This window comes from Herpailurus yagouaroundi, unplaced genomic scaffold, assembly GCF_014898765.1.
Source record: "Herpailurus yagouaroundi ecotype Mexico unplaced genomic scaffold, PumYag 162, whole genome shotgun sequence".
In the NCBI taxonomy this organism is placed as follows: domain Eukaryota; kingdom Metazoa; phylum Chordata; class Mammalia; order Carnivora; family Felidae; genus Herpailurus; species Herpailurus yagouaroundi.
The window spans coordinates 14,589,479-14,615,984 of record NW_024412403.1 but is presented as its reverse complement, the minus strand read 5'-3'; the positions used below and the strand labels follow the sequence as shown (position 1 = coordinate 14,615,984).

General features: G+C 37.7%; 1 protein-coding gene across 1 annotated transcript; it reads right to left on the bottom strand.

Annotated features, from left to right (window-relative positions):
• Positions 1 to 3,223: 3,223 nt before the first annotated feature.
• On the bottom strand, positions 3,224 to 3,405 carry LOC121035720 (keratin-associated protein 19-7-like). The gene has a single exon (XM_040483618.1). It carries the CDS (start codon positions 3,384 to 3,386, stop codon positions 3,237 to 3,239), a length of 150 nt encoding a protein of 49 aa, XP_040339552.1. The 5' UTR covers positions 3,387 to 3,405; the 3' UTR covers positions 3,224 to 3,236.
• Between the last annotated feature and the right edge of the window lie 23,101 nt (positions 3,406 to 26,506).

Here is a 26,506-nt window from a genome sequence, read left to right as displayed (position 1 = left end):
TGACCTGGCTGAAGTCGGACGCTTAACCGACTGCGCCACCCAGGCGCCCCTCTGCTCAAGTCTTAAACTCAGGGTTCCTGAAATTGAGCCCCACCCCATGCATGACTTTGTGTTGACAGCTTGGAGTCTGCTTAGGATTTTCTCACTCCCTCTCTCTCTACCTCTCCCCTGCTCTCTCTCTCTCTCTGTCTCAAAATAAATAAACCTCAAAAAAGTTTTTAAACAAGATATAGGGTATGTAAGATCTCAACTTTGCTACTCACATAGGCTTCATCTGGCTACATAGCTAACTTCCAATCTTTCACAGAACAGTAGAGCATTTGGGGTTTATTTGTAGTAATCTACCTAGGTAAGCCAGGTATACACTGCGAAAAGCACTCCTAGCACCATCAGCTACTGGACAGAACAATCCATTCAAAACTCTCCTCCATTCATTTTCATTTTTAGCCACTAAACTCCATGAGTCTAGAGGCCATGCCTTACTTACCTCTTAGGAGAAGATGTGAGAGATTTCCCATTAATCCTTTCCTCTCCACTCTGTATTTAAGGTTTTGATGCTGCTGGAAATTACATTGATTTTTAAATTTGGTTTCTAGTGCTTCATAAGTAGAAATGCAATGAATTTTTACAAATTAAATATACTGGGGAAATAATAAATGTCTCATAAATTAAACATTTTCCAATGATTATTACTCTTATTATTACTACTGCTCTCATTAATGTTGTTGCCTAGTGGTAACTGTTAGGAACCACAGGACAATATTGAATAGAAGTGATGGAGGAAGAAATTCTTCCCAAGCTCAGGAAGAAAGCATTTAGTATTTTGCCAACAAGTAGCATATTGATTGTAAGTGTTATCTTTTTTGTTGTTGTTTTTTAGATGCGTTTTATCTATTTCTGGTTTCCGTTTCTGTTCCAGCATGCAAAGCTGGAAATCATCACTCCCCTCTTTAGAACAAAAAGAGCAAGGGAAAAAAAAAAAAACCCAAAAATAAATGACTTCCATTGGACCCACCAGGTAACTGAAGTTCAGACCAAATCGCCTCCTTGAGTCTGGACAGAGTGCTTCTTAGAATCACAACTTAGATCTGCTTACCTGGGACAGAAGCCCCTGTCATCACAGACTGAAGGAAGAGCTTGCATGAGAATTTTAAGAAATTGCCAATCAGGTGAAAGTAATAAATTCTTAGGACTAAGGGACCGAGGTGTTAAGGGGATTGCTACACTTTACTGGGCTTTGTCTCCAAATTTCCTTCGGTTTTCATGACAAAGATCCAAGAAAGATCCCATTATGGCTCTGGAAGGGAAAGAAAAGAGTAATCAGTATGAAATACATCCAAAACCTCCTCCATAACAAAAACTAATGCACCAGAGAAAAGGGAATTACTTCCACTCCAACCCCTTTCAGCCTCTCTATCTCATCTAAAAGAGGAAAAAACCCAAAGTCTACAGGGGTCGGGACTTCAATTAAATATACAGGGAGCCCTACATCCAAGGAAGACAGTAAGGGCTGTACCAACTGAAGAAACAATTGTGAATATCAACCTTGAGACACTATCCACTAAGAGACAGAGATTTAATTCTAAGATTATAGAATGACTCTTTTGCCTAAATCTTATGATTCCAATGGCGCTCCAGGATAATAGTGGATTATAGCAGAAAAAGCTGCAAGACACAGACTCCTTTTGAAGAAAACTACTTAGAAAAGTCTTCAGTCAAAAGGAAGCAAACCTGTAGCTCCTACAGCTATAACAAACATTTAACACAGCCCTACTCCCAACCACATTAACATAAATTCTCACACTAAAGGCTTTGCCTCTGTCCCAAGTACCTAATAAAACACAGTTGACTTTCAACAACAGCAAAAAAGTACAAGGGATGTCAAAAGGCACGGAAAAACACACGCAGAAGAGAAAATCATCAGAACTAGACTCAAATATAACAAGGACATTGGAACTAACAGTCTGGGAATTTAAAATAATCTATGGATACGACATAATGCTTTTCCATTTACTCTGTTAATATATTGGCATATGTTTCTAATTTTTTAATGGCAAACTTTTCTCATACTCTTCAAATAAAACTCATTTGCCCATGATGTATTGTCTATTTCATATGTTGTTTTATTAAATTTGCTTCTATATTCTGAAGAATTGTACATATATGTTAGCGAGAAACACTGGCTTGTAATTTTCTCCGCTGATGATAATATTTTTTATTTTGAGATATTGCTAGCTTCAAAAAAAAAGCAGGGAAGTGTTTCCTCTTTTCTTATTCTTTGGAAGAGAAAGTGTTTAGAATTTACCAGTAAAACCATCTAGGTTGAAATTGGCATTTTTGGCAAGATGTTTAATTGTGATTTCAATTTATATGCGAGATATAGAACTCTTCAGATGTTTTTCCTTCTTGGGTCATTTTTCCTAAATTTAATTTAATATGATAACATATATTATAGGCCACGATAAATGGTTTTCACCTTTATTTTATGAAATAAAATAAATATTACAACAAATACCATATACCTAACTCCTAGACTTACCAATTGTTAATATGTTGATATAATTCCTTTATGTTTATTTTGTCAAGTATTCTCAAATAATTTGCATGCAAACCAAAGTATTTCCTTATTATTTGGCTTTAGGATTAACCAGATAATTTCCAAGGCGAAATGAATTTCAAAAGTGAACCTAAGTTTGAATATCATCACAGAACCTCTTTAACCCAACGAGATAGAATTCTTACCTTCTGGTAGGGAAGAAAAGGTAGATATTGAAGATGATGAGAAAGGAGATAAGATGAAGGAGAAGAGATAGTCACGAAATAAAGTATATTGGTAAATTTCTTAGATCGAAGAAGCAAATGTTGCCATAGTTGATGATTATATTAGTGCACTGCAGCAAATTTACCGTGATTAAAAAAAGAAAGAAAGAAAACAAAACTGAAGCTCAAAACACGTTTACTCTGTCAGAAAAAGATTATTATAGATACCAGATATAGAAGGCAAAGCCTGGCTAGGGTACAATGACTCTCCATCCTACACAGAAGGGGATCCTTGAAGAGCATTACTAACGAAGCATGTACTGAATCAAGTTTTCATCATATTATTGTCAGAAACCAGCTGGCCCAGATAACAGTTTAAGTCTCAAGACAGGATAAACAAAGTACGAGGTTATGAAATACAATTTTCTGGATGAATCAGAGACAAGCGCACAAATTGTAAATTTTCAAGTATCTATTCAGTAGAAACCAGAAGACCGGTATCTTCCATAGTAACAGGGACGAGAGCAGCCGTATCTGTAGGCTCCCCAGCCACAGCCGCAGCCCAGGTGGCCGAAGCCTCCACAGCCGTAGCCCAGGCCTCCGTAGTAGCTGCCGTAGCAGCTCATGGTGTCAGGGTGGTGAGTGTGGCTCGGTATCGTGGTCCAGTTTTGTGACTGTGACAGCACAGGGACATTTATATGTACGCTGAGGGGTGTACAAGGCCACACCTCTGAATGTCATATGATAGAACACATTACTTGGAAACTATGTCAACCATCTTGTTTCCTAACACCAAACCGTGTCTTCCGCTTGTTTATGTCACTTAGTTCTTTAAAAGTTATGCAACAGGCCTGATTTTCTGCTTCATTTGAATACCTAGAGAAACATTGGACTGTTAATAAGACGCTATTGTGTTTATAACAGCCATTCTCTGGGTTTCTTGGCTTCCCCGCCCGTCAGCAAATCTCTGTAGCTTCAGGCATTTTTCAACTCGGTGTCACAGGAGATTGCATTGTTTTCCTTTGACAATTGTATCTTTTCCTCTAATTGTATCTTTTCCTTTGACAATTCATGCCTGTTGACTCTTTTCTAAGCCAAGGGTGTCTTCTTTACCAAGAATTCACATAAAGTGAACAAGAATCGTTCCCTGAAATACTAGTCCTGTGACAATGGCAATCAACTGTGATGTACATCTAAATACAATGTGCTTTTAAAGTCAGCTGAGACCCAGGTTTCCTGGTGCAAGGATGATATTTAATTTTTAGAACAGCCACAAACTGGGAGTCAAAAGAATGCCTCAAGCATGTCTCACGTTAGAGTAAGCCTGCCTGGTAGATTCCGCTGAAGATTGAATAAAAAAAAGAGTTCCTGCTGATTATTATAAACAGCTCTCTTCCCAGGAATACATTCTTATATCAGGATCTGAATTCCATATTATCATGGGACCATAGGATTTCAGAATTCAAAGAGACTTGGGGCACCGTTGATGTCAGTGTCCTTTATTTATTTGTTTTCTTAACCAATGAGAAACTACAAGTCAGACAACAGAATTATGCAACAATGATTTTTTTTTTTTTTAATTATTGGAGCATGGTCAACACACAATGCTACATTAATTTCAGGGTCCAACATAGTGACTCCACAAGTCTGTACATTATACTATGTTCCCCCACAAGTGCAGCTACAGTCTGCCCCCATATAACTCTCGCAATACAGTGACTGTATTCCCTATGCTGAGCCTGTTGTCCTCATGCCTTATTCATTCCATAACTGGAAGCCTGTATCTCCCACTCCTCTTTCCCCATTGTGCCCATTGCCCACCCCTCCCCTCTGGCAACCACCAGTTTGTTCTCTGTATATGCGTCTGTCTCTGCTTTTTTCTTTGTTTGTTCCTTCGTTTTGTTTTTGAGATTCCACATGTAAGTGAAATCACACGGTGTTCATCTTTGTCTGACTTATTTCACTTAACGTAATGCCCTCTTGGTCCATCCACATTGTTGCAAATGGCAAGATCTCATTCTGAAAGGAACAATCCAAATGACAGCCCTGCCTTAGTTTAAAGCTAGGTTCTCTTTTCTGCTTATTATGGATCTTTGATAAGAAATACAATTGCTGAGAAGTCTGTTTTGCTTGCTGTTTGCTACGAGCATTGTGAAGCCTTTCCTGAATGTAACCCGCTGTGTAGTAAAATGGGTTGTAAACCTTCCTAAATGTAGTCTGATAAGTAATGAAATGTAGTCTGATAAGTAATGGAATGTAGTCTGATAAGTAATGGAATGAGTAATTGTACATAAATTAACCGGCATTTCTAGCTTCTGTAAACCTGCTTGCTTAAGCACATTCCTCACCTACCCTACCCTCTTCCCCCTTCCCCCTTTTTTCCTCCCACCACAAGTAACGGACAAAGCCTTCCCGCCAAAGGACAGACAAAGGACGCCCAATCAGAGAGCAACAAATGTCCTTACTTTAAAATCAATCAATCAGGCCCCTCATAATTTGAAACCTCCCCTGTGCTGTTTGTCTCTGTCTATAAAAACGCTGTACCAACCCTGATCGAGGCCTCTTGCGTCACCGGCGACTAGTGCGCAGGGGACCAGGTTCGAACCTGCAATAAACGACCCTTGCCACTTGGCTTTGACTTACGACTCTGGTGGACTTTTGTGGGAGGTTTTGGAACTTCGGGCATTACAATTCTTTTTTATGCCTGAGTAATATTCCATCGTATTATATATACCACATCTTTAACCCTAAGTGCTCCAATTCAACCTTAGTTTGTCAGATAAATTTGAAATTGAGGCTATGCTTGCAGGTGAGGGAGTTGAATCTCCCAGGTGCAGTGCTGCCTCATATCTGTGGTTTATTGTTTATTCCCACTATTATTAGAATAAATGCAAGTGACATGAAACCAATTAGCACGTTTATGTAGTTAGTTCTGCTGAAAAAAAATGCTCAAAATATTCAAATATCAGAAAGTGTATAGATGATTTTTGGACTTCATTTAAGCTTATTACGCTTCCTCCCCCTACTAGTTTATTAATAGTACAATGTGATTAAATGGCTTATTATTTCCATACTGATGGAGCTTTGCAATGTACCAATTGAAGAGAATTATTAATGGTAAAGAACTGCTCTTTTTGGGTCTGTTTACACTAGCAGAATTTGGTTTAATAAAATTTAAGGAAAAATATTTTTTTAATTTTTTTATCGTTTATTTTTGAGAGAAAGAGACAGAGCGTGAACAGAACAGGGGCAGAGAGAGAGGAAGACCCAGAATCCAAAGCAGGCTCCAGGCTCTGAGCTGTCAGCACAGAGGCCAATGCGGGGCTTGAACTCATGAACTGTGAGATCATGACCTGAGCCGAAGCTGGAGGCTAACCGACTAAGCCAGGCGCCCCTAATTTAAGGTAAAAATTTTAAAAATCTATTATCTTAAATCCTGTCATAACCTAGATAAAGCCAGGTATTTGCCTTGTAAAGGACATCAGTAATAGAAGATATCACAAGGTTCAACCTAGGAACTACCTCCTGTGTTCTGCTTTATTTAAGTCCTAAAGGAGGAGCCTACTTCTAGCCTTAAACTGTATTTGTACATGAAACACCAAGTGATCTGTCTCTTTGTCTTATCCTCAGCCTACACCGCTTCCCACCCAGCACAGAAAGGACCAGACTCTTGCAACCACCTAGGACTCATGCTGGTTGTCAAAGAAAAGAAACTTTCTCCCCATCTTTTATCGCTCCAAGATACCTCTGTGTTCACATCTCAAGATTTTGCCAAGTATCAGTGTTAGAGGCTCCTTTGATTTCTTATAACAATTCTTCATTTTCTTTTTAATCAATGTATATTTTTAAAATGTGTTCACTTAAAAGTCAGCCTTATTCTGTGGTTTTGAAACAACTGTGGAAAAATCGAATAATCAAACAGCAACTGCAAGGAGTATGGGGAAAATCCAATTCCCTCAAAATGTGGTTCAATTCAATAGACCCTGGATATCAGCCAATTTGTTAAGGTAATCATATATAAGCCGTATTTCATCGCACTCCCAAGAACTGCCAAACAAGTGCAAGAACTTGTAAACTATTTAAAAATTAGCACAGTGTTTTCATTGACAATCCTGAAGAAGAAATCTTTTGGATGATTCTCCACAGAGAATACACATTGACTAGAAAAGAACTAGATAGGATACGTACTGACCTCGTCTACAGAATTTATACTATCATTTTAAAGTAAACAATGATAACACAAATATTTACCAGGGGATCAATATAGGCCAGGTAGTATTTGAAGTCCTTTATATGTTTTAGCTCAACCCCATAACAATCCTGTGTAGTACTATTCCCATCCTGTTTGATTGCTAACACAAGGTCACACAACTAATTGGTAGCTGATGTGAGTTTCAAAATCAGTTTTCTGGTTAACGAGCCTTTACTTTTACTCACTATACAATCCTGTCTCTACCATTAGGTAAGTGTAAAGTCATTTGGCCTTCAGAAGGAACGCGACGTCAGAGAAAAGCATTTAACTTTCAGACAAGAAATACTTAACCTATTTAAGAAAAAAAATGATTATTTTTTAAAATAAATTAAAACAAATGTTTGAAATATTTCTTTTTAAAATTGGTTGGCTTAGTAAAATAAAGCATGTTACTCCTAAATTAACCTTTCTTAATTTTTTTTTAATTTATTTATTTTTGAGAGAGACAAAGACAGCACAAGTAGGGGAGGGGCAGAGAGAGAGGGAGAGAGAGAGAATCCCAAGCAGGCTTCGAGCTATCAGCACAGAACCTGACACAGGGCTCAAGTCCACGAAACTGTGAGATCATGACCTGAGCCAAAATCAAGAGTCAGATGCTTAGCTGACTGAGCCACCCAGGCTCCCTGACCTGTCTTAATTCTTTAGCAACCCCACCAGGAGTGCTGATTAATATAATACTATTTACTTTAAAATATCTATGGGAGGTATTAGCTCGCTAAAGACAGCCTGCACAACCTTTTGGTCGTTAATCTATTCAACAAACATTTATCTGGTGATTACTACATTTCAGTCCCTAATATACTCAGTGTAAAACAGAAAAGCCAGCCCATGAACATTATGGATACTGCATTCCAGAGTAAGAGATAGATATTAAAGCATGAATAAAAAGGAGCAATATATAACTAATAATTTGAGTGGGGGGAAAAAAAGATTTGAAAATAAAATGAGCAAAGAGCTCTGTCCGGAGGTCTAGGCAGTTATCTTACCTGTGGTACAATCTGTAACATAATCATTGGATATTGACTTGGAAGACTGGTTAGTCCTTTAGCTTAATCACTACAGGGCACCATGTGGATTTCTGTCTCTTTCTCTCTCTTCCCTCAAGACCACAGCTTTTCTATTGTCACTTCTTGAGACTTTCAAAGGAGTTGTCACAAACAAAATAATTTGTTTCTCTGAACCAGAAGCTTCTGATTGCGGCCTCATCCTGCTGCGTTTGAAACCTGTGTTTTCTAGTTTATCCTTGTTTTTTTTTTTTTTTTCCATTTTCATAATTTTCATTCCTTTTCCTTCTTCTTTATCGATCTTTCTCTTCAGAACGTCAGTGGGCCTTAGAGTTGCCAGTTAGGGCCAGTAGAAAAACACACTTCTCATTTCAGGTTTATATTGTACCTGATCAAACTGCAAATTTTTCCTCTGGAAACATTTACTGAGTTGCCTAATATGGTCCACAGGGGTCCTGTGTCTTGAGCACACGCCAGTGAATAAAACACACCCTCTCTCTCTGCTTTCAGGAACCGTAGTTGTTTAAATTTCCAAATGTCATCTCTTTGCTGATTCTTTTCCCCTTCATACAATCCACAGTATTTGCAGGAACTTCCCCGCCAATGACTAGATTTAACATTAGAGTATGTCTTAGCACTGGCTGGAAAAAAAAAAAATGTTTTACACGCCCACGCACGTGCTTTGCATTTAAAGAAAAAGTCATTAGTAAACATAAGTGGTGAAGTATATTAGCAAGTTAATTATACTAGATCTATTCTGCATGGCCAAAACAGAAAAAAAAAAAAAAAGCATAAAACTGAACACAATACGAATGTTTTGCATCTGAGCCCAACTAAGCCCTCACTGCTGCCCATAAATCCATCTCTGTGCCCAAGTTCGTTTCTTCCCCGATTCCCCACAGTCATGTCAAATGTCTGTCTGTCTTTCAAAACAGACTCCCATTCTCTTGCTCTGGCCCAAGTTGTACTTCACAAAGCAGACAGTTACCATCAGGCAGCAATCCTTGCCACTCCCCACCTTCTCTGTCTCCTGGGCACACTTATTTGCTTTGAAATCCATTTCAGATTCAATATGTGAAAAATGTATTAAAAAAAAAAAGAAACTTGGGGCACCTGTGTAGCTCAGTCAGTGAAGCGTCTGACTTCGGCTCAGGGCATGATCTCGCGGTCTGTGAGTTCAAGCCCCGCCGCGGGCTCTGTGCTGACAGCTCAGAGCCTGGAACCTGTTTCAGATTCTGTGTCTCCCTCTCTCTCTGCACCTCCCTCACTTGCTCTCTGTCTCTCTCAAAAATAAACATTAAAAAAATAAATAAATAAAATCTTTAAAACAAAACAAAACAAAACGCTGCCCATCTAACCTTTTACGCACCGAGCACTCAATGTTTTTTCTCTTCCCTATCTTGACACAGAGCTTCAAAATTCACCAGTTATGCAAGCCAGGAACCTGGACTCATACCTTAGCCAAGCTTCTTTCTTTCTTCTTCCCGCAAATTCAAATTAATTCTTATTCATTCATTGACAAATAATAGAGAACATTTACCTACTCGTCTTGAAGATAAAGTAGTAAAAGAAAAACAAATCCCCCATTTCCTCTGGACTAACATTTTAGTGGGGGAGACAACCATAAACAAAAGGGACTGATTGTATACATTCAACAAATATTTACTGAGTGGCTACTTTGTGTACCACATTTTTTCCAGGCACTGGGAAGCACATTTCAAGGTAATAAAGTGGCAAAAGCCTGTCTTCCTAAAGGTTCCTTCCATTCTAATGGGACAGGAGCCGATCAATCAATCCATCAAAAGAGTATATTTCATAGTGATAATAGTAATAAGAACAAAGAACAAAATGAGAACAAAATATAAAGCAGAGGTGGGAGATATGCAATGATCCACTGGGGGTAGTGAAATGGTAGATGGGTAGGGAAGGCTCATCCCATCCCAGATAAGTGAATTTTCATAAGCCATGTAGCTGTCGGGGGAAGAGCAGACAGGCAGAGGGAACCAAAAACACAGGTGCCCTGATATGGGGTCATGCTAGGCTCCTTGAGGGTCATGTTCCCTGAAGTGGAACAAACTAGAGGGAGAAGAGAGGAAGGTTGCATGAGAGATGTGAGATCATTTAGGTCTGTGCTGATCAGTTATACTCTTAGCACCATTTAAAAGCTTTGGCTTTGCTCTGAAAGAGGTGGAAAGTGGTTGCTCAGGGCAACATGAGAACATGTCACTTGGTTAGGTAGCAGGTTAAGATGGTCCTTAAGATCTACCCCTTCCTGATATACATGCCCTGTATTATTTCAGCACTGTGAATATAATAGGTTTTTCTACTGTGATTAGGCTCTTTCATACGTAGCACAGGTGACTTAAAAAAATGGAGATTATCTGGGTGGGCCTGACCTAATCACATGAGCCCTGTAAAAATAGTTTTCTCTGGCTGGTAACAGACTCAGAATGAGGAGGGTTTGACATGACTTTTTTGTGGGGGGGGGGGGGGGGCGCATGTGCCACGGAATGTAGGTGCATCTCATTGCTGAGAGTAGCCCCCTGCTGGCAGCCAGCATAGAAATGGGAATTCAATCCTCCAATCACAGAAACTGGATTCTCTCAACAAGCAGATTCTTCCTTAGTCCCGGGTGAGAACTCAGCCCAGCTTTGGGATACAATGAGCAGAGAACCCAACAACACCTTGCCAAACTTCTGGTCTACAGGAGAGGTGGGGGCGTGAGGACATGAGTGCTCTTTTAAATGAGGAAATTTGTGATGTTAAGCGTCCGACTTCAGCTCAGGTCATGATCTCACAGTTCATGAGTTCAAGCCCCATGTCGGGCTCTTTGCTAACAGCTCAGAGCCTGGAGCCTACTTCAGGTTCTGTGTGTGTGTGTGTGTCTCTCTCTGCCCCTCCCCCACTTCTCTCTCTCTCTCTCTCTTTCTCTCTCAGATAAGTAAACATTAAAAAAAAAAAACCTTTAACTGATAAATTTGTGGTGATTTGTTAAGCAGCAAGAGAAAACTAATATAGTCTCTTAACCTTACAATCTCAAATATGTTTAACTCAATCCCTGAAATCATTAGTAATATTCCTGAACTTCATCAGGAATAAGTGTTGTCACACATGTACGAGTCAGAAGGGGTTCAAAGAGAATTAGGAAAATAGTATCATGCTAAATTTGTAATATGATGTATCTGATTATACATGTCAAAGTAAATATATTAGAGGTTGACCTTCTGGGAATCTGCTTTATGACTCTTTCGCATGGATAGGAGATTGATGCTAGTTTAATGCCACATTTCTACCTGTCAAACTTCAGAAAAGCATGCTGTTCTTAGAGAAAGCTTTCTTCTCTGTACAGACCGGTAAACAAAAGCTAAAATTTAGAATTCTTCCAACTACAGTTACACGTTAGCCTCAGTTCTGGTTATGTCATATAATGCGACATTGAATGTTAAGTTGAAATTCATTTTGAAAAGTAAGATAAAATGGCTTTGTATAATTCAAAAACTCTGTTGTAAATGTTAAGGAAAATATATCGGAAAGGTGTTTTGAAAATGGAAAAAATAATAGAACTTACTAAATAACAATATTCTTAAGTGAAGTCACTTAAGGAGCATTCCTTGAAAGCTTTCAGCAAGACATTGTTGATCACAACCTTAATCACCAAAATACAGGTGGTCTTTTTTCAAAAGTTCTTGTTAGGCCCCTTTGCTTTTATGAAAGAACTACATTTGTACCTGCTTTCGCTAACCCAAAGAAATATTAAGAGGATTTTTCCCTTAAAAAAAATGGCTGCTTATGAAAATTGTATCACCGTTGGCTTTGCAATGTGTCATTATAAAGGCTCGGCGCACCCCGAGGTATGACAGTAGCGCCCCCAGCGGCCTCCTCAGGAACTACACTCAGCGTCTGAGTACCAGCCAGTAGAGCTTTGAATTATATTCGTGAGCACCTGTGCTGTACCTCCATTGATTTTGCGTATCCATTAACAAGATGTATCCCAAGGTATTAGAAAAGACTAAAAGAGGTTATTTTGGGGTCTAGGAATGCTTGACGTTTTTTCCATATAAATTAATGGTAATTGCATCTTCACTTTATGCCAGTTCATCTGATGAAAGGTTTCCTAGGAATGCTCTCTTTCAGGATGGCTGCGAGGGTGGGGTGGGGCAGGGGGAGGGCGGGCAGACTGTAATGGCTTTCTGCTACAATCGATTCTCCAACTTAAATCTTCTTTAGACTTGTAATAATTACAAAACAGGGCACTGATTCTTCTAAATCATCTGTCTTCAGTTTCATATCCGTACTCACAGCAATTTCTAGAAAACTGCCACCATTATTTTTGATGGTGGTTATCACCTATGAAGCTCGAAGAGCTTTCCAGGCAATCTAACTCCACCTTTCAATTTCTAGTTTCTAAATGAATCTCTATTGAAAATGTTGAACAAGTGCATGTCTACTAGAGAAATAGCTTCTGGTTAGTGGTTATGGCAAAATGGGCTCTACAGAGCACACAGCTAGCACAAACACTGCACCCCAACACATTCCAAATCCCCCCTTCTTGCACTTTTTTTCAATACTGAGTTCAGGTAGTATCTTTTCTGAAAACTCTGACTACACAAGGCTTGATTAGATATCCCTCCCATGAGGTCCCATTGCTCTCAATACATAGATCTTTCTGAAAAGTTAACACAGATATGGGGCACCTGGGTGGTTCAGTGGGCTGGTTAAGCATCCGACTTGTGATTTTGGCTCAGGTCATGATCTCACAGTGCCTGAGATGCAGCCCCACATGGGGCTCTGCACTGACAACATGGGGCCTACTTGGGATTCTCTCTCTTCCTTTCTCTCTTCCCCTCCTCTGCTCATGCTCTCTCTTTATCTCTAAAAATAAATAAATAAACTTCTAAAAAGTTAACACAGATCACTGTATTATGTATTTGTTATCTGAGTTCCATCTGAACTGTGAGCTCATCAAGATCCCAGGAAATTTTTTGTGTCTTTCTACCTCTGGTACTTAGTGTAGATCAGATACATACATTCCCCTGAACAGATATCTGAACCCATCATGCGAGCCATCAGCCACCATGACGTCACCAACCATAGCACACTGAATAAGCCAAGGCTCTTGTTGACACAGCGGGCACAGATACTTCTAGATGCCCAAGCCCAGAGCATCCTATGATACGGATTTTTTTGGAATGTAGATTAACTTACAATCATATTGTAAAGTTCAAAAAAACTTTGTATTGGGCTGAACTTGAACTTGGGCTACATGCAACATGCTGTATCTTTTTGTTGTTGTTGTTGTTGTTGTTCCAGGATTTTATTTAAGTTAAAGTTAGTTACCATATGGCACGTAGTGAAGTATTGGTTTCAGGAGTATATTTCAGTGATTCATCACTTGCATAAAATACCCATTGTTCTTCCCAATAAGTGCCCTCCTTAATGCTCATCAACTATTTAGCCCATCCCACCACCCAACTCTCTTCCAGCAACCCTCAATTTGTTCTCTGTATGTAAGAGTTTCTTTTGGTTTGCCTCCCGCTCTGTTTTTATCTTGTTTTATTTTTCTTTCCCTTTACCTAAGTTCATCTGTTTTTTTTCTTAAATTATACCTATGAGTGAAATCATATGATGTTTATCTTTCCTAACTGGCTTATTTTGCTTATGATAATACACTAGTTCCATCCACGTTGTTGCAAATTTCATTCTTTTTAATAGCCGAGCAATATTCCATTGTTTATATATATACTACAACTTCTTTATTCATCAATCAATGGATATTTGGGCTATTTCCATAATTTGGATATTGTTGATAACGCTGCTATAAACATTGGGGTGCATGTGCCCTTCAAGTCAGCATTTTTGGATCCTTTGGAAAAATACCTAATAGGGTAGCTCTATTTTTACTTTTTGAGGAACCTCCACACTGTTTTCCAAAATGGCTGCATCAGTTTGCATTCTCACCAACAGTGTAAGAGGGTTTCCCTTTCTCCACACCCTGGTCAACATCTATGGTTTCCTGAGTTGTTAATTTCAGTCATTCTGACAGGTTTGAGGTGGTATATCTTCGTGGTTTTTATTTGTATTTCCCTGATGATGAGTGATGTTGAGCATCTTTCCATGTTTCTGTTAGCCATTTTTATGTCTTTGGAGAAATGTCTGTTCATGCCTTCTGCCCATTTCTTAACTGGATTATTTATTTTTTGGTTTTTGACTTAGATAAGCTCTTTATAGATTTTGGATACTAACCCTTTATACAATATGTCATTTGCAAATATCTTCTCCCATTCCAAAGGTTGCCTTTCAGTTTTGTTGATGGTTTCCTTCACTGTGCAGAAGCTTTTTATCTTGAGGAAGTCCCAATACTTCAGTTTTGCTTTTGTTTCCCTTGCCTACAAAGATATTTCTAGTAAGAAGTTGCTATAGCCAAGGTCAAAGAGGTTGCTGCCTGTGTTCTTTTGTAGGATTTTGATGATTTCCTGTCTCACATGTGGGTCTTTAATCCATTTTGAATTTATTTTTGTATACAGTGTAAGAAAGTGGCCCAGCTTCCTTCTTCTACAGGTCACTCTCCAGTTTTCCCAACACCATTTGTAGAAGAGTTTGTCTTTTTTCCAGACTTTACTGCTTTGTGGAAAATTAGTTGGCCATATAGTTGTGAGTCCATTTTTGCATTCTCTATTCTGTTCCATTGATCTATGTGTCTGTTTTTGTGCCAGTACCATAATGTCTTGTTGATTACAGCTTTTGTATACAGCTTGAAGTCTGGAATTGTGATGCCTCCCACTTTGCTTTTTTTTCAACATTATTTTGGCTATTTGGGGTCTTTTCTGGTTCAATAGAAATTTAGAATTGTTTTTTCTAGCTCTGTGAAAATTTATGGTGTTATTTTCATAGGGGTTGCACTGAATGTGTAGTTTGTTTTGGGTAGTATATACATTTTAACAATATTTGTTCTTCCTGTCCACGAACATGGAATGTTTCCATTTCTTTGAGTCTTCTGCAGTTTATTTCATAAGTATTCTATAGTTTCCAGAGTACAGATCTTTTACTTCTTTGGTTAGGATTATTCCTAGGTATCTTATGGTTTTTGGTGCAATTGTAAATGGGATTGATTCCTTGATTTCTCTTTCTGCTGCGTCATTATTTGTGTATAGAAATGCAACAGAGTTCTATACATTGATTTTAGATCCTGTGACTTGCTGAATTCATGGATCAGTTCTAGCAATTTATTGGTGCTGTCTTTCAGGTTTTCTACGTAGAGTATCATGTCATCTGTGAAGAGTGAAAGGTTTACATCTTCCATGCTGATTTGGATGACTTTCAGGTCCTTTTGTTGTCTGATTGCTAAGGCTAAGACTTCTAGTACTAGGTTAAACAACAGTGGTGAGAGTGAACATCCCTGTCATGTTCCTGACCTTAGGGAAGAAGCTCTTAGTTTTTCCCCATTGAGGATGATTCACTGTGGGTCTTTTGTATATATGGCCTTTATGATGCTGAGGTATGGTCCTTCTATCCCTACTTTCTTGAGAATTTTTAGCAAGAAAGATGCTATATTTTTTCAAATGTTTTTTCTGCATCTATTGAGAGAATCATATGGTTCTTATCATTTCTTTTATTAATGTGCTGTATCATGTTGATTGATTTGTGGATATTGAACGACCCCTGTAGTTCAAGAATAAATCCCACTTGATCGTGGTGAATCATTCTTTTAATATACTATTGGATTTGATTTGCTAGTATCTTGTTGAGAAATTTTGCATCATGGGGTATTGGCCTATAATTCTCCTTTTTAGTGAGATCTTTGTCTGGTTTTGGAATCAAGGTAATGTTGGCCTCATAAAATGAGTATGGAAGTTTTCCTTCCATTTCTATTTTTTGGAAGAGTTTCAGAAGAATAGGTATTAATTCTCTTTAAATGTTGGGTAGACAACACAAGACAACACAGGTGTTGATGAAGATGAGGAGAAAGGGGCATCCTCTTGCACTGTTGGTGGGAATGCAAAGCAGTGCAGCCACTCTGGAGAACAGTATGGAGATACTTCAAGAAGCTAAAAATAGAACTACCCTATGACCCAGCAATTTAACAGTTAGCTATTTATCCAAAGGATACAAAAATATAGATGTGAAGGGTACATTCACCCCCATGTTTATAGCAGCATTATCAAGAATAGCCAAACTATGGAGAGACCCCAAATGTCCATTGACTGATGAATGGATAAAGAAAAATTTTTCAGAATTTTTCCCTCCCCACTTTATTCAAGATTTCATGTGCTTTTGTTTTTGATCAGTTTTGTTTATAGACTCCAGACCTCAGGATGTCACTCTCATAAGTTAAAATATAAGTAGGTTAAATGTTGACCTATTTTGTGTTTATATCTTGAATGCAGTTGCCTTCCAAAAGCTGTCATTCATTTTAAGACATTTCAAGAGAACTTGCCTCTTGACAACTGAAAAAAAAAAGTTCTTCAGAAATACAATAGAGCTCCATACCATTGCCATTTTTGCAGGGTTTTAACTTCAGTGAAGCAAGTCTTGTTAAAATTTTTTTTTAAATGTTGAATAAAAGGTGAAGATGGCAACTGGAAGTACAAACAATGGGTAAACAGAATAACCAGGACAATGCAGATATTTCTGGAAGCCTAGAAACAGAAATGATGTTCAAACACACACATTTCATAGACGGACTTTTGGCCCTTTAAATAGCATCCCAGGGGCGCCTGGGTGGCGCAGTCGGTTAAGCGTCTGACTTCAGCCAGGTCACGATCTCGCGGTCCGTGGGTTCGAGCCCCGCGTCGGGCTCTGGGCTGATGGCTCAGAGCCTGGAGCCTGTTTCCGATTCTGTGTCTCCCTCTCTCTCTACCCCTCCCCCGTTCATGCTCTGTCTCTCTCTGTCCCAAAAATAAATAAACGTTGAAAAAAAAATTTTTTTTAAATAGCATCCCAAACCAAGTTACATAAGTGTAATTCGTCTGATTATCAAGGGGACAAAATTAATCAAGGTAGGACGTTGGAAGGAGCAAATATCTACAGTATGACAAATGTCTACTTGGACTCCCAGTGTAGGTACTTACAGAACTACAAATCCACATATAACAAAGAGCTCTGGGCACCTGGAAACAAGGATGGCAACTCAGCTAACCAATTGCTATGTAATTCTTAAGGCTGTTTGAGCTTCTTCAGTTGTTGTTTAAGTGAGGCCCAAATAGCAGCCACATGAGACAAAATCCATAAAGAACACAGCTTCCAACAACAGAATAGAGTCCTGTCCTGCTTGGAAACGGTAAAAGACGGCAGGGTTTTGAGGACAACAGTGGAAAATGGTGTTATAATGTTGCATAATGATCCCACTGTGAGGCTATGAGGCTGGGTAAGATCGGCTACAGCTGTGTTGATATACTTTGAACAAAGTGTGAAAAGAACCGCTGGACAGTCTCTTTTCCCTTATGGTTACACAGGATTACAGGTCTAAGAGCATTGTCAGGAGCTTTTACAAAGCACACGGGCACACACAGCAGACATACAGAGGCATAAACTCACGCTCAGTGCTTGTACATGTAGAACACTTGTCTATGAGGGAGAGAAGAGACACTGTGGCCATCGACAATGCCAGGCAAAGTAAGTTTAATGTAAAGTGAATTTTCACAAGCCTCTCATGCACAGTTGGGAATGAGAGTTCTGCCACAAAAACATATCCCAAAGGAGAATCATTACCCAAACTGTACATCTCCCCATCTCCCTCCAACATTAGAATTGCAAATTCAGATGATTCTTATAAAGCCAGTCTTGGCATGGCAAATCTGAAGGAAGGTCTATCCCAATAACCGAGGATTGGCTCATCATTATTTCATAGAAAAGAGGCACCAACAGAATGAGATATCTAGAAGGTAGAGTCGGCAAGAGGAAAAGCAGCTGAAAGTCCTTTGTCATGTGAAAGGTTGTGTTCAAGACTTCTCAGTAGCAGCCAGGGGACCAATATCTTCCATAGAAACATGGGCGATAGCAGCTGTATCCGTAACCTCCGTAGCCAGCACCATAGCCACAGCCATAGCCGCAGCCCAGGCCGCCAAGGCCATAGCCCAGACCGCCATAGTAGTTGCCGTAGTAGTAGCTCATGGTTTCAAGAGTTGACGATTTAGGTGAGAGCAGTGTCTGCTTACAGAATATGAACCTCTGTTTCCTCGAGGCCTTTTATACACCCTCAGTAGTGCATGTGGCAAACCACAAGTGATAATGCCGTGCATTTTATCCACTAATCTGGATGAAAACCATGTCATTAACAGTGCATTCATTTACAGGAGAAGCCCTCACACCCATTAATTTGAGGATTCCTTTGCTGCTGCCTCCAAATGCTTTCAAGTACATAGTATATACTTCATAGTGAAAACAAATTTACTGTCTTATTTAATCTCTATAACGAAGCTTCATGAGTTTGCATGGCTTGAAAACCACACGTATTATTTACGCTTGCCATGAAATAATAACATCATCCCTCTTCAGACTTAAAGCACAAATGCACAGAAACCAGAGGTTGCAAGAGTAGGATTTAAATCAACATTGTCTTGAATTTTGTTTTGAGAGAGAGAGACTCAATGTCCAGAGAAACACTGCTTTTTGTTTTGTTTCAGTTTTCTGACAGGACTGATTCTGGTACGTGGTTACAAGTAATTTGTGTAGCCAATTTCATGAATACTGTCATTCTTATTAGTTTGCACGTTTTTTATGTGGTTGTATGGTGTTTAGTTTTATATGCACCGACATTTCTTAAGCATGAGATATCTAAAATATGTTTACCAGTAAAAACTATGTGTGTAATATTGATGTATTGTGTATATTGAGGTATGTAGAGTAAAATGTATATAATATAGATGTGTGTGTGTGTGTATATTGAGGTGTGTGTAGTAAAGTGTATAGATTGAGAGGTAGATTTAATGTGGTAATATCTAGGGGTTGCTTGTAGCATAACAAATAATAATGGTATAAAAAGTATAGTACAAATATGGCAGGAACACTCTACCCCAGAAAGGATCAGAGTCTTTATGAAACAGAGTTATTTGAGGCAAAAAAGCATTAATTTTCAATGGATGGGGATTTAAAAAATATCTATGTTAAATCTTTAGATCATTTTCTTGACACAATTCCAATGGTGATAATAATTGAAAAAGATAGAGACATAACTTTTATTATTAAATAACTCCATGAACATTTTGTTAGAGGAAAACTAACCATTCTTTATCTCTATATTGTTCAAGATGATTGCTTCAGCTTAAGTGTACTATTAAGTTTTATCGTCAATGTTAAAAGCATGTGTATACTTCAGGAATGAACACTGAAATAAGGCAAGGATTTCTGTAACTGCCGCTGTTACTGAACATCTTTCTGTAGAGGATGTCAATCCACCTGAAAAAGAAAATAGACCAAGAGATAATATAGTGAAATGGAAATATCATTAGAAAATCGATGGTATGGTCACAGTTGGAAAACACAACAAAATCAAACCAACTACCGATGAGAGTAACAAGAGACTATAGTTAGATGGGTAGTTATAAAATAAACATTACATGATTACAGACCTTTACGTATCCTAACAAAGTCTTTTAGAAAGTATAATTGAATAATAGCTTATTTCAATTTGAGTAACAATGTCAGATAGAGTGATGGGTTTAAGGAGGAATGTGCATGACATTGGTGAAAAAATTATATGGAACGACTACAGAAGGCCAGAATGGATAAAGAGTTATGCCATGTATTTCACTGTATGAGAAGATAAAATATAGAAATGATTATAGCCCTTCTCATTTTAATTCATAACTACAATAGAATCCTCATCAACATCACAGTGTAATTTGGGGGGAAATTTCCAAAATTATCTTAATATTTATCTGAAAAAAATAAGGTAGTTTTCCACAAATTATTTAACATACAATGTAGTATTGATTTCAGGAGTAGAACCCAGTGATTCATCTCTTACAGATAATATCCAATGCTCATCACAAGTGCCCTCCTTAATGCCCATCACCCATTTAGCCCATCCCCCTTCACCCACCTCCACTCTAGCAACCTTCAGTTTTTTCTCTGTATTTAAGAGTCTCTTATAGTTTGCCTCCCTCTCTTTTTTTATCTTATGTTTCCTTCCCTTCCCCTATGTTCATCTGGTTTGTTTCTTAAATTCCACGTATGAGTGAAATCATATATTTGTCTTTCTCTGACTGACTTACTTCATTCAGTGTAATATGCTCCACTTCCATCCACGTTGTGGCAAGTGGCAATATTTCAGATTTCTTTCTTTTTTATCTCCGTGTAGTATTCCAGTGTGTGTGTGTGTGTGTGTGTGTGTGTGTGTGTGTGTGTACACACATACATACATACCACATCTTCTTTAACCATTCATCATTTGATGGACATTTGGACTCTTTCCACAATTTGACTATTGTTGATAATGCTGCTATAAACATCGGGATGCATGTATACCAACGGATTAGTATTTTTGTAACCTTTAGGTAAATACGAAGTAGTGCAATTGCTGGGTTGTAGGGAAATTCCATTTTTAAGTTTTTGAGGAAACTCTATATTGTTTTCCAGAAGGGTTGCACCAGTTTTAATTCCCATGAACAGTATAAGAGGGTTCCCCTTTCTCCCCATCCTTGCCTGCACCTGTTGTTTCTTTGTGGTTGATTTTAGCCATTCTGACAGGTGTGAGGTGATGTCTCATTCTAGTTTTGACTTGTATTTCTCTGATGATGAATGATGTTGAGCATCTTTCCATGTGTCTGTTGGCCATCTGGATGTCTTCTTTGGAAAAATGTCCATTCATGTCTTCTGCCCATATTTTAATTGGATTATTCATTTCTGAGGGTTTTCAGTTTTACAAGTTCTTTAGATATTTTGAATATGTCATCTGCAAATACCTTCTCCCATCCCATAGGTTGTCTTTTACTTTTGTTGGTGGTTTCCTTCACTGTGCAGAAGTCTTTTTATTTTGATGAAGTCCCAACAGTTTATTTTTGCTTTTTTTCCCCTTGCCTCAGGAGACATACCTAGTAAGAAGTTACTACAGTCAATGTCAAAAAATTACTGCCTGTGTTCTCCTCTAGGATTTTAATGTCTTCCTGTCTCACATTTAAATCGTTAATCCATTCTGAATTTATTTTTGCATATGGTGTAAGAAAGTGGTCCAGTTTCATGCTTTTGCATGTTGCTGTGCAGTTTTCCCGATGCTATTTGTTGAAGAGACTGTCTTTTTTCCATTGGATATTCTTTCCTGCTTTGTTGAAGATTAATTTGCCATATAGCTCTCTGGTTTGTTACTGGCTTTTCTATTCTGTTCTATTGATTTATGTGCATATTTTTGTGCTAGTGCCATACTTGTTTGATCACTACAGTTTTGTAATATAGCTTGAAGTCCAGAACTGTGATGCCTCCAGCTTTGCTTTTCTTTTTCAAGGTTGCTTTGGCTATTCAAAGTCTGTTGTGGTTCCATACAAATTTTAGGATTGTTTGTTCTAGCTCTGTGAAAAATGCTGTTGGTATTTTGATACAGATTGCATTAAATGTGTAGATTACCTTGTGCAGTATAGACATTTTAATAATATTTGTTTTTCCAAGCCCTGAGCATGGACTATTTTCCCATTTCTTTGTGTTTTATTCAGTTTCTTTCCTCTGTGTTTTATAATTTTCAGGGGATAGAGGTTTTCCTCTTTGGTTAGGTTTGTTCTTCGGTCTCTTTTGGCTTTTGATGCAATTGCAAATGGGATTAATTTCTTCATTTCTCTTTCTGCTGCTTCATTATTGGTAAATAGAAATAGATTTCTGTATGTTGATTTTGTATCCTGTGACTTTACTGAATTCGTGTATCAAATCTAGTGATCTTCTGGTGGACTCTTCCAGGTTTTCTATATATGTACTATCATGTCATCTGCAACTAGTGAAAATTTTACTTCTTCCTTGCTGATTTAGATGCCTTTCATTTCTTTTTGTTGTCTGATTTCTGTGGCTAGGACTTCCAATACAATATTAAATAACAGTGGTGAGAGTGGACATCCCTGTCTTATTCTTTTTTTTTTTTTTCAACATTTATTTATTTTTGGGACAGAGAGAGACAGAGCATGAACGGGGGAGGGGCAGAGAGAGAGGGAGACACAGAATCGGAAACAGGCTCCAGGCTCTGAGCCATCAGCCCAGAGCCTGACGCGGGGCTCGAACTCACGGACCGCGAGATTGTGACCTGGCTGAAGTGGGATGCTTAACCGACTGCGCCACCCAGGCGCCCCATCCCTGTCTTATTCTTGAACCTAGAAGAACAGCTCTCAGTTTTTCCCCATTGAGGATATTAGTTCTGGTTTTTGTTTGTTTGTTTGTTTGTTTTGTTTTGTTTCTTTTTTTCCTTTTTTTTTTTTTTTGTATATGGCCTTTATTATGTTGGGGTATATTTTCTCTAAACCTACTTTGTTGAGCATTTTTACTAAAGATGCCGTCTTTTGTCAAAAGCCTTTTCAGCATCTGTTGAGAGGATCATATGGTTCTTATCCTTTCTTTTATTAATGTGGTGTATTACATTGATTTTTCTGTGAATATTGAACCACCTTTGCAAACCAGGAATAAATCCCACTTGATCATAGTGAATGATTCTTTTAATGTACTGTTGCATTTGGTTTGCTAGTATTTTATTGAAAATTTTTGCATCCATGTTCATCAGAGATATTGGCCTATAGTTCTCTCTGTCTCTTTTTAATGTTTATTTATTTTTGAGAGAGAAAGAGTGAGCAGGGGAGGGGCAGAGAGAGAGGGGGACAGAGGATCCAAAGCTGGCTCTACACTGACAGCAGTGAGCTTGATGCAGGATTAGAACTCACAAACTGCAAAATCATGACCTGAGCCGAAGTCGGACATTCAACTGACTGAGCCACCCAGGACCCCCTGTAGTTCTTGTTTCTAGTGGAGTCTTTATTTAGTTTTGGAATCAGGGTAATACTACGTAGAATGAATTGGGAAGTTTTCCTTCCTTTTCTGTTCTTTGTTTGTTTGCTTGTTTTGTTTTTTGTTTTTGTTTTTGTTTTTTGTTTTGGACTAGTTTGAGAATAGGTATTAAGTCTTTCTTCTTTGAATGTTTGGTAGAATTCATTTGGTTATCTTTTTAAAATACATACTGACTTCTATTGTGTTTGAAACTGATGACCATTACCAACACCTAGCAGGTATATACTCCAAATGCTTGAAGTAATTATATTATTTGCCAGAATTATCACTGATTAGATAAAGATTACATTTGTAACAATGAAGTAATGGTGCCTTAGGCAGTGTCACAAAATTCTGAAGGTTATGTATCCTTCAATTTACCGTGTAATTAAAAATTGTGCGTATTATTTTTACAAAGAAAAATGTATGAACGCAGCATTTTAAATATGATCTCAAGAGATGAATGGGCAGCCAGTAGTTCAAGACACATGAAGTTAGCAAAAGCTACATTAGATGATTTCAGAAGCCAGGCAATTGGAGCCTAGTGTGGGACACTCAAATTACTAAACTATTGAGATATGAAGTATTTTTTTAATAGCAAAGAGCATTGATCTTGCTATTTCCAAATTCCCTTCACTCATAGGCAAAGGAAAATAGTCATTGTCCTACGTATTTGTAACAGTCAACTTTTTGAACTTTGTGATTACTTTCAGAAAGGGATGAGTAGATTAACCACTTGAAAATGAAAGTTCTGGATTGTTATGAAGGAAATTTGTCTCATGTTTTGGAATATCTTGGGACTGGGGTCTTTTACTAGTAATAACTATAGTCGGTGAGGGAAATGTTGACTGGATCTAGGCATACGGTGTGAAGTTCATCTAGCACAGGTCAAGTATTGACTGAGAAAGGGCCATCAAGGCTTTAGTGGGGTTCTTTTGGATCTTGGGGTTACGGTAAAGAACACAAGTATTCTTCAGGGCAAAAGTGACCTTAATATAAGACTTCAAGTACTTTTAGTCACATTAAGATGATCAAATACATTGTGTAATGACTTTATTAAGTTATCCTAGTCTGATATCATTAAACATTCAGTTTATGTAACTCCCTATGTTCTAATTCTTGGCCCAGAACACAACTTTCTGATTATTATCAGTCTTGCCTTTCCTTTCAGGAAGAAAGTAAGCTTATTATATTGGGTTTAAGCCTTTTGGCCATTCTGACAGTGATTTCTCAGGGTACATTAATAAATTGGCCTCTGATAATGATTTCGTTCCCCAAATAAAATAGAGATGATATGGTGATAAAATGTGCTTTGAGTATTTCCATTTCCCTGTAGCAGTAATTTGTCTCTTAAATTAATAAAGTGATCTAATTATAATTTGGATTTCCATGTAGGTTAGCTATAAGGAGAATTCACAAATCAAGCAAACTCAAGTATTACAGTTCCTGCAACAATTATTTCTTATTGTATATTAATGAGTTGGCATTATGTTTTATAGATGATTCACTTGAACTTGTTAATGTTAGTCAGCCCCTTAGAAATGGATTTGTTCTCAACGTACTAACTGAACCAAACCTTCTAACTGAGCCTACAAGCCGAAGAACTAGATTTTGGAGAGGGATAAACTTATCAGGGCAAATGATGTTTTCCCTAGAGTCTTCTGGGGATTAGACTTTTTTTTTTCTCTTCTCAGGAGATTCTGGATTCTTCTTCTGTCTTCTGTGAGCTAAGAAGTATTTAGCATACAATGAAATTATTTTGGTCAACATGTGCTTGGGGCTAACCCCCATACCCATTGTATTCCACGGTATATATTTACCCAACCCATTTCTTTAACACATTTATTGAATAATATTCTGGAACAGTCTGATGGACAAGCACAAAAACTTGCATAGCAGTTACTGTCATTGCCCTTGTGTATGTCTCAGGGATGTGCTCCACTACCTACACTTCTATGGCAACTACAGATTGATTTTGCTTATATTATTGCAGGTTTCTACCTTAATGTATTAGTAGGTTAAATATTATATTCTCCTTTACAGTTAGCTGTCTTTGTTTAATTCACGAAGCTCGTTATATCTTTGTTTACCATTTTTTAACCCCATAAACTAACCATCAGGACTACCTGACCTTTTGCTTTATGTGTTTGAAATTTCTCCCTTGTATTGCCCAGAGGCCTCTACACTGTAAACAAGACAATTACTCTCATGTTCATACCCTGGCAGCCTAACCCTAACTGTTTCAGAAAATACTGAGATGGTTCATATAGAAACAGTAATGTAAAGTAAATCACAAACTGCATTAACTAGTGGGGAGTCGTGGTTAAATCTGAGTTTTCTTTAGCTCTTTCCTCTGAGACCAAAAAACAGATTGATTCAAATTCCACAGTACTGCAGTATTACAAATATAATGCTCATATTCTTAAAAAGCAAACACACAAAACCCATGGCAGGCAAAGTGACTTTCATAAAATTCTAGTCAAGATAGCTAACTGTTCAAGCACATGCTTCGCACTTAACCACAATGTAGAATCTCTGAATCCCTGGTATTCTTCCAGAAATCTAACCTAGAATTCAGTGAAATAAGATAGTTGTCTGAACTTAGTGAAGCTAAAAAAATTTATACAGGATTCTTGAATATGATGCTCATGATTTTTTTGTGTACAGTTTTCTAAAATATATCCTAAGATAAATTCAAATTGGGAGAGTTAAACATCTGGATGATGACATTTTTCTCCAGCCACAATAGGATTACATTTATTGATTTGCTCTTTGGAGTTATGCCATCTGTTATTGTTGAGCACTCTGATAAGAGTACGTTTTCTGAAGTTTATTCTTGTAATGACAAGAAAAATAAAACTTGACTTCAGAGAGTATGGATCCTTACATTACATTCTACTTACAGTATAGATATCATCTACTACATTATATAGCTTACAGTTTATGATGAACATTCATGCAAGTATGTTTTCTAGCTCTCAGGACCAGACATAATATCATATGGGAAGCAGATTTACTTTTATCTTACAGACACTAACTCATATAATTAATACCTATGATATTCACCAGAAAATATTAAACCAAAGTCATGGATCGTTCCTAAAAAACAAACAAGACTTCGAAGTATACAATGCATGTGATAATCATAATAATTCATCCCAAAGATAAGACACAGAACAATGATAAAAGTATATGCACAAATATGTTTATCTCAGTTTTTTTTATAATAGTTTGTATAATATTAAGAACAAAAGTGGCAAATAATCCACATGTACAACAATAGAGTAATAGTAAAATAAAGTACACAGACAGCATGGAATACTCTGTTATGATTAAAAATAATGTTTATAAGGGATTTTAATGCCATGGGAAATCCCTAGTGATATAATGCTAATTAACAAAGGCAGTACACAAAAATCACTGTATGGTTTTAATAATCTAAGTTACATAAAATCTCAAAGAAAATATGGGGACAGGGGTTAATAATATTGTATATCTTGCAGGATTGTTGTGAGAGCAAAAAGGATATGAGAAGTTAGTA

Excerpts from the sequence above, each read along its gene's own strand:
- LOC121035720 (XM_040483618.1), bottom strand. The coding sequence starts at position 3,386 with ATGAGCTGCTACGGCAGCTACTACGGAGGCCTGGGCTACGGCTGTGGA.